This window comes from Myxocyprinus asiaticus, chromosome 4, assembly GCF_019703515.2.
Source record: "Myxocyprinus asiaticus isolate MX2 ecotype Aquarium Trade chromosome 4, UBuf_Myxa_2, whole genome shotgun sequence".
NCBI classification, from domain to species: domain Eukaryota; kingdom Metazoa; phylum Chordata; class Actinopteri; order Cypriniformes; family Catostomidae; genus Myxocyprinus; species Myxocyprinus asiaticus.
The window spans coordinates 59,113,051-59,127,533 of record NC_059347.1 but is presented as its reverse complement, the minus strand read 5'-3'; the positions used below and the strand labels follow the sequence as shown (position 1 = coordinate 59,127,533).

Here is a 14,483-nt window from a genome sequence, read left to right as displayed (position 1 = left end):
GTATTGTGAAAAAAAGAAGATATAATTAATGTCAAGTACATTTGTAATTGTAAGTATGCATCATGGTAGTATTTGTTGTACTGAATTTAATGTATGCTGATATTAATAAAAAAAAAGTGTTTTTCATTACCGTATTACAGTAATGAAGTGAGGGGAGTATAATGGTAGTATTTGCTGTACTGAATTTAATTTGTTATTAAAAAATGTCATTACTGTATTACTGTTTATCAATATTAATAGTCCTATTTTAACCCCTTATTTTTAAGAATTTAATGCTTAAATGGCATATGCAAAAGTAAGAGCTTATAACTCAAACAATAGCAAAGAGGGTCAATTGCATGGTATCAATTAATAGAAAACCTTTCAAAATTTGAAGAAAATATATTAGGATCAACCTTAGAGAAAATAAGTACAAAAAATAAGTGCTAAAATAATGTTTGACATTATACCTTTTAGACAGTAAGCATGGAAGGTCATCAAATTAACTTTGGTGTTGTTCTCCAACATGTCAAGTATACTAGGGGAAAATAAATGATAAATGAGTAATAGCATGTATGCTATTGTGTCCTTTTATTTATCAAAGTGTCCAAAAACCTTTCCAAACAAGTTTTCAGGTGTTTTATTGAACATTAAAACAAAATAAATGAAAACTATGAATGCAAACATCTGGAAAAAAAAACAAAAACAACAACTTATATGAACTAAGTGCCTAGTAATTAAAACTGATCACATTGGGTTCATGTTCCATCACTCCGAGAAATGTGCGTTGAACGCCCTCTTGTGCGCAGTCTATGTATAAACGCTCTAGCTCTGCTGACCCACGTGGGGATCTGCCTGTTTCCAAATACAGAATATAACTCTCTAGAGATCCAATGAGAATGATCTGAAACATCTATGATGTGAAAGATCATGTAAAGAGACGCCATTAGCGATACCCACCGTAGCCGTCATGACACTCTTTATCAAATATTTCAGTATCTACACATCTTATTACGTTGAATTTGGGCTTGTTTGATTTAGAAGCGTTTGTTGTAAGTTGTGATATGCCATTTCCTATATCATGTTTATTTTTCATGAAGTAACAAACCAAAATGTTACGATAATTCTGTTTATCTGTTATTATACATGTGGATTAAACACATTAGTACTCACTATAGTTTGGTCTTGGAGTTAAATAAATTTGGTAATTATATTCTACAAATCAAGACCTTTCCAAAGATATATAACACATGGCTGCGTGATCTTTTTGATGGTTCTAAATATGATCGTTGTGATCGCAAATACTGTATGTGAATTCTAAAAAGGAACAGTTCTAATTTATCAGCAAATTTACAAGCAATATTTTAGAATTGGTCAGTTCAGCTTTATTAATTGTAAATATAAGAGTCTAAGCTTTAAAACAACACCTATTATGTGTAGATCAAGCAAGTGGTTGTTGAATAACACCATAAAAAAAATGACTGACGGAAACGATTGATTTTGGGGTGAAATATGACCTGGACATTATTTTACCCATAAGGTGTACAAAAGCCAAAAAATTATCAACAGAAATTTGAATGGAGTCAGAACAGTCAGACATCTAGGGGTAATCATTGATAACAGACTAAATTTCACAGAACATATCTCAAAGACCGCAAGATCATGTAGATTTGCACTCTACAATATCAGGAAGATAAGACCCTTCCTCTCTGAACATGCCACACAACTTCTTGTCCAGTCACTTGTCATAACTAGACTGGACTACTGTAACGCTCTCATTACAGGCCTCCCTGCATGTGCAATTAGACCCCTGCAAATGATCCAGAATGCAGCAGCATGTCTGGTCTTTTATGAACCAAAGAGAGCACGTCACACCACTCCTTGTCTCTCTCCACTGGTTGCCGGTTGATGCACGTATCAAATTCAAGGCTCTGATGCTGGCATACAGAACAGTCACTGGGTCTGCTCCAGCATACCTAAAATCATTTCTGCAGAGCTACGCGCCCACTAGAAACCTGCGGTCGGCTAATGAGCGGCGCCTTGTTGTACCAACACAAAGAGGCACCAAAACACTTTCCCGGACTTTCAGCTTCATCATACCATGTTGGTGGAACGACCTTCCCAACTCCATCCGTGAAGCTGAGAAAACACATCTTTTCCATGAGCACTTATCTGTGCGCTTTAATCTGTTTTGAATACTATTGTGATGCTAGTGAAACTTTGTAATATGGCACTTTTTCGTACCACTGTCTCCTTAAGATGATTCGCATATGTGTTCCTCTTTTGTAAGTCGCTTTGGATAAAAGCATCTGCCAAATGAATAAATGTAAATGTAAATGTAATGAGTCGGTACGTTTAGTGGTACAGACGACATTAAACTTAAGAAAATTGTTTTCCAAATTGAGGACAATTAAAAACAACAAAAAAGTACACAAAATCCAATACATTGCTGCCTTGTAAGCACTCTAACTAAAATCACACCAAAACTGTGAAGCCAAAACTTTCATTATATATTTTCACGAACACAAATCATCATTACAAGAGACAAACAAATAGTCAAAAGCAGTCTGACACTTCAAATCTTGTTAAATGTCTTTTGCATTTATTACACAACTGAAACACACAAATCAAATACGAACACTGAGGGTAGTGAAATGGGGTAACAAAAATAAATAAGCATGCTGTATACAACCATTAATGGCCAAATAAACACGAAGGCTTTGGAAAGTATATGCAGCTGGATGAATAAAATAAAACCGATGTAACTAGCATTTCCACACATTCAAAACACATTTCCAGGAAATCCAATGAGGTCCAAAATGCTGAGATGGAAGTATGTTGCATGCAGAGTCCAACAACCAGCCAGAACTAATTCATCATCAATACATTCATTTCTTCTAACCTTTTCTTGTTCAGCGAAAAAATGCATGCCAAACCGAAAAAAATCAATAAATCAAGGGTCTTTAGGAGGCAATCATACTTGAGGCAGAGTAAAAAAGGAGATGCACACTTGTGCCCTTTTTGCTGGTTTGGGGTGAGAGTAGTCAACAGTGTACTCATAAATCCAGGAAAGCGAGACTATTTATCACAGTGAGAGTGTACGTAGAGTCAATTCTCCCGGGCGTGTGGCTTCCATGGTGACAGCGTGATGCATCACATGAGCTTAGCGGCATGTGTGTAGCCGACAGCATGCTCGATTTGCAACAACCTTAGACACAGATGATGGTCGGAAAAGACAGGAATTTGCAGCAATCTGTCTTTAAAGGTACTGTTAGTTAGTTAACGGTCAGTTACTGCAGTTCAGGTTGGGCTGAATGATCTTTGTTCCTTAGTAGTCCAACATATTCATGCTTAAGTTCCATCTTTGAAACCACAAATTCTCCGTGTTCTGGGATAACCGATAGAAACATTCTGCTGTCAACACTGCAGTTGCCTCTTTGGGTCAAATCCACAAGAGTTCAAATGCTGTCCATGATGCCAAGGTGAACGGATCACCTTATAGTAACATCAAAAAGGAGTCTTTCTCTATAGGAAACTTTCAATCTATAGTAATAATACCGAAAAAATGGTAATGGACTATGGTAATGAAACCCCTAATCATTCTGCCAAAAACAGCATAGTTACTAAAGTTGTGCTACACTAACACCATGGTTAATTTCTGGTTTCCACCAAAAAACATGCCCTTATGAAAATTAACCATGGTTTCACTATAGTAAACCTGCAGTAACAATGTATCCATTTTTTTTAAACCATGGTACATGCACCACAACTTAACCATGGAGTTACTACAGTAAAACAGTCAAATGTTTTTCGGCAAAATTATTATTATTTTTATTTGCTTTTTTTTATTATTATTATTATTATTACTATATCATGGGAAAAATATGGTTACAAATATAGTAAAACCTTGGTACATATTATGGTTATGGTTTTACTACAAATTTCATAGTTAAACTATGCTTACTGTAGTAAAACCATGGTTATTTTTTTTTTTTTTTTTTGTTTTTGTTGTTAAAGGTATTGTGAGGGAACGCAAAACTATTTCAGAAACTAATTTCCCTCCGCTAAATTCCACTACATTCTAATTCATAGCAATACATTTTTTGTTATAATTTAAACAGTTCTTTACCAAACATGTCACACTAAATTAATTGGAATAATTGATTAAGGAATAGTTTTACAAACTTTTTTCCCCCCCCATTGATTTTATAAATGACTTACATGAATGAGGCCCATTATGAGTTAACAATAATTTGTCTTTATATTTTTCATTCATCAATACTTTAATTGATAATTTGAGTCTAAAACATTCTTCAATTTGCACCGAAAATATTAAATAGTAGAAATGTATGCATTCAAAATATGACAATAATTGCACTATTATATGCTTAAGAATTTTACAAATTTACGGACGTGGCTGTGAGTTGAAAACAATAACAGAAATAACAGTAACAGTAAACAGAAAAAAAAGAGAGATAATTTTAGATAACTTCCATGTTTAGTTTGTAAATTACCTGTCATCATGAAGGAGTTATTGAGAATAATCTGACGATCCATATATAAACACTAGATCTACAACACAACTACCATCAATTTTAAAGCACACAAGCCATTAATCTACAGCAAAAGAAACATATATATTAACCAGAAAAGACTTGGCAAATAGACAATGTGAGGAAGGGGGGAAAGAACATGATGTTTTGTTTTCTCGACACCAGAACAAAATTTTGGGAATGCTGTCTGGAATCAGAAACTATGATAATGAAACTGTACAATTTTTAAATAAAAAACTATGTTTAGTCATTAATAATACCAGTTTACTAACTGCATAATTACAAATTGTCAAAAAGACAATATGACCAACACTGCTTGTTGGCTTCTTTTCATAAATTTTGATTGCGATCGCTGTGGTGTAGTGTCTATCCAGCTATCATTAACTCTGAAAATATTAGCAGTATGTTAGAGCTATTACTCAACAGGCAACTGTTTCATGAAGGCTTTCGTTTTGTTAAGTGTTGAACAATTTAAGGCATAAATAGAAGGGAACTGATGGCAGCATAAGAAGCTTACAGTACTGTGAAAAAATATTTGACCCCATCCTGATTTCTTCTATTTTTGTGTATTCTTCATACTAAATTGTTTTAGATCTTCAAACGAGATATAACATAAAACAAAGGCAACCTGAGTAAACACAACATACAGTTTTCAAACATATATTTTTTATTTACCCATGTGAAAAACTAACTGCCCCCTTAAACTTAATAGCTGGTTGTGCCAGCTTTAGCAGCAACAACTGTAACCAAACGCTTCTGATAACTGGAGATCAGTCTTTCACAACGCTGTGGGGGAATTTTGGCCCACTCTTCTTTGCAGAACTGCTTTAGTTCAGCCACATTGGAGGGTTTTCGAGCATGAACTGCCCGTTTAAGGTCCTGCCACAGCATCTCAATCGGGTTCAAGTCAGGACTTTGACTAGGCCACTCCAAAACTTTAATTTAGCTTCTTTTGAGTCATTCAGAGGTGGACTTACTCCTGTGCTTTGGATCATTGTCTTGCTGCATAATCCAGTTGCACTTGAGCTTCAACTCACGGACTGATGACTGGACGTTCTCCTTTAGGATTTTCTGGTAGAGAGCAGAATTCATGTTTCCCTCAATTATTGCGAGTCGCCCTGAAGCAGCAAAGCATCCTCACACCATCACACTACCACCACCATGCTTCACTCTAGGTATGATGTTCTTTTTGTGGTATTCTGTGGGACCCCGTCTTCCAAACAGTTCCACTTTCGACTCATCAGTCCACAGAATATTCTCCCAAAAGGTTTGAGGATCATCAATGTGCATTTTGGCAAAATTTAGACAAGTCTTAATGTTCTTCTGGGTTAGCAGTGGTTTTCGCCTCACCACTCTTCCATAGATGGCATTTTTGTCCAGTGTCTTTCTGATAGTGGAGTCATGAACAGTGACCTTAATTCATGTGAGAGAGGCCTGCAGTTCCTTGGATGTTGTCCTTGGCTTTTTAGTGACTTCCCGGATGAGTCGTCGCTGTGCCCTTGAGGAATTTTGGAAGGTTGACCACTTCTGGGAAGGTTCACTACTGTGCCAAGTTTTCTCCATTTGGAGATAATGGATCTCACTGTGGTTTTTTGGAGTCCCAGAGCCTTTGAAATATCTTTGTAACCCTTCCCAGACTGATGTATTTCAATCACCGTTTTCCTCATCATTTCTGGAATTTCTTTCAACCTTGGCATAGTGTGCTACTGGGTGAGACCATTTAGCAAACTTCATGCTGCTGAAAAAGTTTTATTAAGGTGTTGATTTGATTGAACAGGACTGGCAGTAATCAGGTCTTGGTGTGTCTACTCCAGCTGAACCCCATTATGAATGCAGTTTCATAGATTTGGGGATTTAGTAACTAAGTTAAATAATTTTTCACACAGGCCCAGTTGGTATTGGATAACTTTTCTGTTTCTATAAATAACATTATCATTTAAAAACTGTATTTTGTGTTTCAGATTGCCTTTTTATGTTAGATTGTGTTTGAATTTTTGAAACTGTTTAGTATGAGATACACACAAAAGCAGAAGAAATCTTTTTCACAGCACTGTATGTTATTAAATAGAATTATGCAACAGAATGATTCATTTGAGAGGCTAAAGTATGAAGAGCTTCAGGAACTGTTCAAAATAGCATCTGGAAGACATTCCTAAGACACTGGGCCTCATTCATGAAGCACGAGTGGAGCGAATTGTGTACATCGCAACCATTCTTATGTAAACTGTTGGATTGAACTGAATCGGTTTATGAAACACAAACAGAACAAATTTATGTGTAAATCATTTGTAAAAATAAAAACAAAACATGTATTGGGGAATTATATTGAATGGAACAAATTTAAGCAAGACTGCTTTCTCGAATGAAACATAAGCACAATGAATTTCTGCGTAAACTGTCCGTAAATAACATTTACTTAAACATTTACTCAAACATAATGAATTTTGAATGACTGTCTGTTTAAAGCATAAAAAAACATTCAAAACATGTAAATTGTTAGATTGAACTGAAAGTGACAATTTATGATTGATTTTACAAGAATGATTTTACAAATGATTAATGAAACATGAGCAGAACAAATTTCTGCGCAAGTAAAAAAAACAAACATTTGTGTGTAAATTGTTACATTGACTGGGAGAATATTTTCTTGAATGAATTATGAAACATTTCTTTGAAAATTTTCTGTAAAAAAACCTAAATTGAGCCTTTTTTACGCATTTACGCAAAATTGCAAACAACTTATGAAACATAAACAGAAATTTTTTTTGGTGTAAATTAACAGTAAAAAACCCCCAAAAAACTCCTTACGTAAATTGTTGCAATTTGGAAGCATCTGGAAGACACTGGGACTCATTCATGAAGCACAAATGAAGCGAATTGTGTACATCGTAACCATTCTTATGTAAATTATCGGACTGAACTGAATGGGAATGATTTTAGGAATTGAAACATGAAAAGAACAAATTTATGTGTACATCATTCATAAATAAATACATGTGTAAACTGGAGCATTAAATTGAATGGAACAAATTTACGTAAGATTGCTTTCTCAAACGTTTCATGAAACATAAGAACGAATTTCAGTGTAAACTGTCCACATTTACATACATTTTTGCACCGAATTGAAGGGACAATTTAAGTAAGAGTAATTTATGAAACAGAATACATTTTGAATACATTTCTGTTTACTGCATAAAAAAAACTATGTAAATTGTTGGATTGAACTGAAAGTGACATTTTACATAAGAAAGATTTTTCAAAGGATTAATGAAACACAAGGAAAACAAATTTCTGTGCAAGTAAAAAAAAACATTTGTGCGTAAATTGTTGCATTGACTGTGAGAATATTTTCTCAAGCGATTTATAAAAAATGTCTGTGTAAACAACAACCACTTTTAAACTCAGTTGTGTTCCTGCCACTTAACCTGGAGCCAATCTAATTCATAGCGATCAAAATTACTTGGCTATCACTAATCAATATAGGATGAAAACATGTGGAGGTGTGGTAATTACAAGCAAACAATTGTCTCTTTCATAAAACATAAGCAGAATGAATTTCTGTGTAAATCGTTCATAAAGTAATTATTTACTAAACTGCTGCCAATTATTAAATGCAATAATTTTTTAAGTTTTACGATTGTTATGTACATATCTTTACATGCGTGAGTAAAATATCATTTGTCTATATCATTTTCATCAATACAGTAATGGATAATTTGATGCCAAAACATTTCCTGATTTGCAACGCTAATAAATATTAAATGGGACAATTTAAGTAACAATGATTTTACAAATTTGGACAAATTTCTGTTTGCAGCGTCAAAACCATTCTTACTTAATTTGCATTGAATTAAATTGGACAGTCTGAGTAATAATGATTTTAAAAATGATGTATTCATTATAGAAGTGTAAATCATTCGTAAAAACCATTCAATGTGACAATTTATGTAAGAAACATTTTATGAGCACAAATGCAACCTTCCCGTGCTTCATGTACAGTATGAGGCCCAATGTGGAATATTGGTGTGCAGAGTTGCATGAAAAGTTTTGCTTATTTTTCCCCATCTGTACTGTTTTATATGAAAATGTACCATTAACTGTGTGTTCTAGCATACGCAAATGCACCAAAAGCTGTCAATAACATGTATGTACATACAAAACCAATAAAGCTAAAATGTGTCAAACTTCAAGTCTTTGTGGAACGAGTTTGTATCAGTTAATAACGGAATAAACTCAGGACCATTTGAAGCAACACTGTTGGAAATAAAAAGGTTAGGCACTGCAAAACCGTGGTGGAATGGATTGGACAATGACCTGGCGATGTCACACAGTTGGTGTTGATATCAAACCCTGATTGGTCGGATGGCGTTTTACAGTTCTTCGTAGTCTCCGCTCTCACTGTTTCCTTGTCCCTCTCCACCTGCAAGGAAAGCCTCCAGATCGTCCACAGTTCCAGTTTTCTTGGTCCTTGATGATTTCTTCTTTTTCTTTTCTTTCTCGTCCCCTATGCCACACTCATCTTTTTCCTTTTTCTTATGTTTGTGTCGTTTCTTGCTGCTTTTCTCATCCTCCTAGACACAAAAAGATTTTTCCCTTCCGGATCATTTCACTATACAGACAAAGACGGTATCTATACACGCAACAAAATCTGACATCTTGGAAAAAAAAATTGTCATAGGCTAGTGGTCGACAGATATGGGCTTCCTAATGTCCAACGGTGATACGATATCTACAGAGCAGTGTGGCCAATATCTGAAATAATTTTGATTAGGGGTGTAAAAATGCAAAGAAATTTTGATGCATCGATTACGGAAATTAAGAATTGGTGACCATTAATATCCAATGTGATACAGATGCTGTTTTAGATTACACGATGCTCAGGGGGCCTGGGTAGCTCAGCAAGTTAAGACGCTGACTACCACACCTGGAGTCGCAAGTTCGAATCCAGGGTGTGCTGCGTGACTCCAGTCAGGCTTCCTAAGCAACCAATTGGCCCGGTTGCTAGGGTGGGTTTTGTCACGTTGGGGTAGCCTCCTCGTGGTCGCTATAATGTGGTTCTTGCTCTCGGTGGGACACGTGGTGAGTTGTGAGTGGATGCCGCGGAGAATAGCGTGAGCCTCCACACGTGCTAGGTCTCCGCGGTAACGCGCTCGTGATGAGATGCGCGGATTGACGGTCTCAGACGTGGAGGCAACTGAGATTCATCCTCCGCCACCCGGATTGAGGCAAGTCACTACGCCACCGTAAAGACTTAAGAGCGCGTTGGGAATTGGGCATTCCAAACTGGGGAGAAAAGGGGAGAAAATCCCCTGGATGCTGCCGAGTTCAGCTTTCTATGTCATTATTCATAACTGTTTGCACCCACTTGACCAAAGTAAGTTCATTGTTGTTGCCTTCTTCCCTGGTGATGATATTATATTGCTTTTACATCTCCATAAAACAGTTTAACCACAAATTGAACTCAGCTTAAATAAATATAATTGGTGGGCAGACATGTGGCTGTGAACGAAAACACTCACAAGTTCATTCATTCTCTTTATAGTGATTGCCACAGAATATAGGGAATAGGGAGTGATTTCAGGCGGTTCTGTTATGTTGATTACAGTCACCTGTGATTGGTCAATGACACACGGCAGCCGCAAAAAGTTAAAACATTTTTATCTTGCGCGGGGTCTCGTGAACGAAGCTCATTACTCTCCCTATCCCAAAATGAATAGGGAACTCGTGGTTACCAAATCCCACGTAAAACCGCCTTTACACGCCACTAAAAAAGGTTGTTATATCTATGACCCTGCTCGATTTAAACATGGATCTTATTCGCCTGCACACGATGCATTTCATTCATAATTATTGGTGCAATAATCAAGCCATTTTGCTGCATCAGACATGATGTTGTCCTTTATTCATATAGGTTATCTATAATGGATGTAACATATCTATATGTACCATATCATGTCTATATGTAACATATCATTCATAGCTATAATGTATGTAACATTATTTTTCGGTTTATTTATGCAGCCACAAATATAAGCCAAACCATCTGTGACTCTAGTGCATGTCTGTGCTGTCTAGTAAAAACGTTTAATATGTTTTCAGCATATTTTGTTTTAATAATTATGAATCGCTCCAAAATAATCTAATCGGATCGAATCGTGACCAAATTTGAGATTTCACGATGCATCGTAATCAATAGGTAAAGTCAGAGCAAATATTTACACCCCTAATGTTGATTTAAAACAAATGACTGATATTGCAACTTTTCTGAATTTGAGTGAAGACTTAAAGAAAATGTGCACTTTCCATTGACAAGGTTGTAGATTTTGGAACCGGTGGAATGACACCAGGCGAAATTCTGTCAATATTCCAATTGGGCACAATTATTGTCCAGTGTCGATAATTTCAAAATGGCCAAATATTGGCTGATTTTTTCAGCCAAACCATATATCAGCCTAGCGTTCAGCCTGAGGTAGCTGGGATAGGCTACAGCACCCCTGCGACATTGACATTTATTCTTTTTGCAGACGCTTTTTCCAAAGCGACTACAGTCTTACCTCTTTGCTTTTCTTTTTCTTCTTTTTCTTGTCCTTTGTGGAGTGTCTGCTTTCATTATCTGCAAAATAAAGCAGACTCTGAAATGTGCACATGTCATGAAGTCTTAATTCTGTTTAAACTGTTTAAGGGTGCCGACACACTTGTAGGTCCAACCTGTTGTGGATTCGTTTTGATTTGAATTTGAAATCTATTGGGAATACAGTGAATTGGATTTCCCAAGCACAACTGGCCACATCTCTCTAAAAATCTCACTGGTCAATGAATGCCTCTGTTAGAGTGCTTTGCAGCAAAAGTTCCAAATTCCCAACTTTTTTTTTCTCTTTCCTCTTTTGTTTGCAACACACCATGCCTCAGATTCACATGCGTTCTCTGACACAAACTGTAGCATTTTGAGTATGTAGAAAAAAAATTATACGTTTGGAATACGTTTTTGTTGTTGTTTTTTACACTTAAATTAACCATTAAAAATGGTATATAAAACTGAGTATTTTTTTTAAATGATGAAGAATGACAAAAATAATGAGCAAGATCTCATTCTGAATTTCCTTTATCTGCGACCAGTATTAGTATTTAGAGTTGCTAAATGTTACCTTCCTGGTCTTCACTGCTGTCTTTGTTCTTAGGTGTAGTCTCTTCAAACCCCAGGCCGAACAAGTCAATGTCACTGTTAAATGAGGGGGCAACTGGTCTGGGGGGCTCTGGGAGTCCAGCTAACACAAAACCATAATCTGACCTGTCAGATACGTGATCTCGTGCTGGAAAAGCATCCTATGAACAGACAAATAATGTGCGAAGAAAAACATGAGAACTGGTGTATTATTTGGCAGCAAAATCGATATTTAGTAGCTAGATTATCTGTTGTGAGCTTTTCATAAAAACTGGCATCACTTTAATACATTTACTTTAGTTTAAAGCTGCACTAATAAGATTTTTTTGAAACAATGTCCTTACCTTACCCCGATTCACTACGGTAAGCCTATAAAAATGGTTTGTATTTTGCGCTGTTGGGTCGGATTTTGTGCGAAATCGCTGGCTTATGTGGATCATCCTTGCGTCATTACGTCATGTCCAAAAACGCAGAAAAGAAGTACCGCCCGTCACATGTTCCGGCTGGAGAAACTACACTGTTCAGTTCAGTCAGTCACTGTAACACAGTTCAGGACATCATCACTGCAGTCTGGATGGATGTTGATCTGTTAACTGTATGGCGAAGTTGTTTACTTGTTATTATGCTTGGATATGTGTTCTGGTAGGGTTGAAGCTTTTATTGGTTGTCATGCTTTAATGAATCATACTCATGTGTTAACGATCACAATGTATTTACATTGTCCGGTGAAGTTATTGTAACGTCTTTACTAATATTTATGACTTCTGAGTAATTTATAAAATTCCTGTAGTTTCCAGGTTCCCTAAGAGTGTGTGTGCCGCTGTTTTTTTCTCATTTCTTTTGTCCCAGTCGCAGAAATGCACAAGCTATCACTTATTGTCATTTCAGTAGATAGTATGTCTGTTTACAATTGTAACGAGGAGGAGGATGGGGACGGGCCGTGACTACGCTCACCCGGCCCCCAATCGGGCTAATCAGCCGAGGAAAGGGATAAGTGCAGTGGGATGCGGCAGTTCGAGAGAGAGAGAGCCACACGCAGCTGCACTTATCCCTGTCCTCGGCTGATTAGCCCGATTGGGGGCCGGGTGAGCGTAGTCACGGCCCGTCCCCATCCTCCTCCTCGTCACAACAATGTATAATCATCTCAAGTTGTTTACAATGTACTGATTTCATAGCACAGTGATATACATTTGTTTAGTGTGTAACCATCTCTCTATTATAACTTTACTGCTAAACAAATGATTAAGGAAACTTATTACTGTATTTGTTATAATTGCACATTTCTGCATATTATTTACATGTTTAATAAAGTATATTCATCCGCATCATTACTGAATACTCATTTTATGTTTTTAGTTTATAGTTACTGTGAGCAGTGCAAAGACGTACTATTGTAGTATTACGATTCACTTGTATTATCAAGTGAGACTGTACAATAACTCTGAGCTCATGAGTTTCACCTCTTACATTGATAAGTGTAGTATAATACAAACATTAATAGTAGATAAAACACTTGAATAATCATATTAAAATATTCTGGTAACTGGTGGTGATTGAAGAGAGTTCCCTGTTCACAATGTAGAAGCGCTTTGAGTGTAGCATGAGAAAAGCGCGATAAATGTAAAATGAATTAATGAACTCAAAATATGTAAGAGTGTTGTCTTCCTCAAAGCAAGCAATATTTCGCTCATAAATGTGTAATCGAAAAACAATATCAACATGAAAATAGCACGCCATGACTCCGGCTCTACTGGTGGAAGTTTCAGAGTGCTCAAAGGCAATGCAGGTAATCTCAAACCATGAGACTCATCCAAGCAGAAGAGCAATGCCGAATCACAACTCACGGAAAGTGTTCTTCCGTTCTTCCGTTCTTCAATTAATTTTAAGTTCCAACCTAGGGCTGGGTGGTTTTTCCGATTATTTCGAATTTGCGTTTTGACACAATTTGTATTTTTTTTAAATCAAGAAATTGAGGGGGGTTCCCCTTTTCTCCCCAATTTGGAATGCCCAATTCCCAATGCGCTCTAAGTCCTCGTGGTGGCGAAGTGACTCACCTCAATCCGGGTGGTGGAGGACGAACCTCAGTTGCCTCCGCGTCTGAGACCGTCAATCCGCGCATCTTATCACGTGGCTTGTAGAGCGCGTTACTGCGGAGACCTAGCGCATGTGGAGACTTCACGCTATTCTCCGCGGCATCCACGCACAACTCGCCACACGCCCCACCGAGAGTGAGAACCACATTTTAGCGACCACGGGGAGGTTACCCCAACGTGACTCTACCCACCCTAGCAACCGGGCCAATTGGTTGCTTAGGAAGCCTGACTGGAGTCACTCAGCACACCCTGGATTCGAACTTGTGACTCCAGGTGTTGTAGTTAGCGTCTTTACTCGCTGAGCTACCCAGGCCCCGGTATCGTTTCGGTTTTTAAAAAAATCAATATCGGTCGAACTCTAAAGATTATATACACACATTTTTGATATACAAGGAGTACTTTCTAGATAAACTTGATCATTTATAGATATTGATTTCTAGATAACTTTTTAAATAGACTTGGTTTAGATAAAATGAATACAAACACTGGCTAAGAATTATTTTGCAGTTTTCTTTTTTTGTTCTATTGTTTCTGAACATATGGATGTAGGATTAGATTTAAATTTCATTTACATTTACACTATGTTGACAACTTACCCCCTGTGGTGCATTTATACATTTTTCTTGCACACCTTTGTTCTAATAAAGAACATGCAATTTGAATCATGTTGGAGTACATTTAAAAGTTGAAAAATCG

The 14,483-nt window shown here is 36.7% G+C and overlaps 1 protein-coding gene across 1 annotated transcript in view; it reads right to left on the bottom strand.

The window, feature by feature from the left end:
- Window positions 1-724: 724 nt before the first annotated feature.
- The window catches only part of LOC127440007 (rab-like protein 6), a 50,002-nt gene continuing 36,243 nt past the window's right edge, over window positions 725-14,483 (bottom strand). The window contains exons 14-16 of the mRNA XM_051696368.1: window positions 11,678-11,855; window positions 11,087-11,145; window positions 725-9,103 (exon numbers count right to left, since the gene is read on the bottom strand). Of these exons, the coding sequence (XP_051552328.1) occupies window positions 8,903-9,103; window positions 11,087-11,145; window positions 11,678-11,855 (438 nt within the window). The 3' untranslated portion in view covers window positions 725-8,902. The remainder of the gene's footprint in view (window positions 9,104-11,086; window positions 11,146-11,677; window positions 11,856-14,483) is intronic.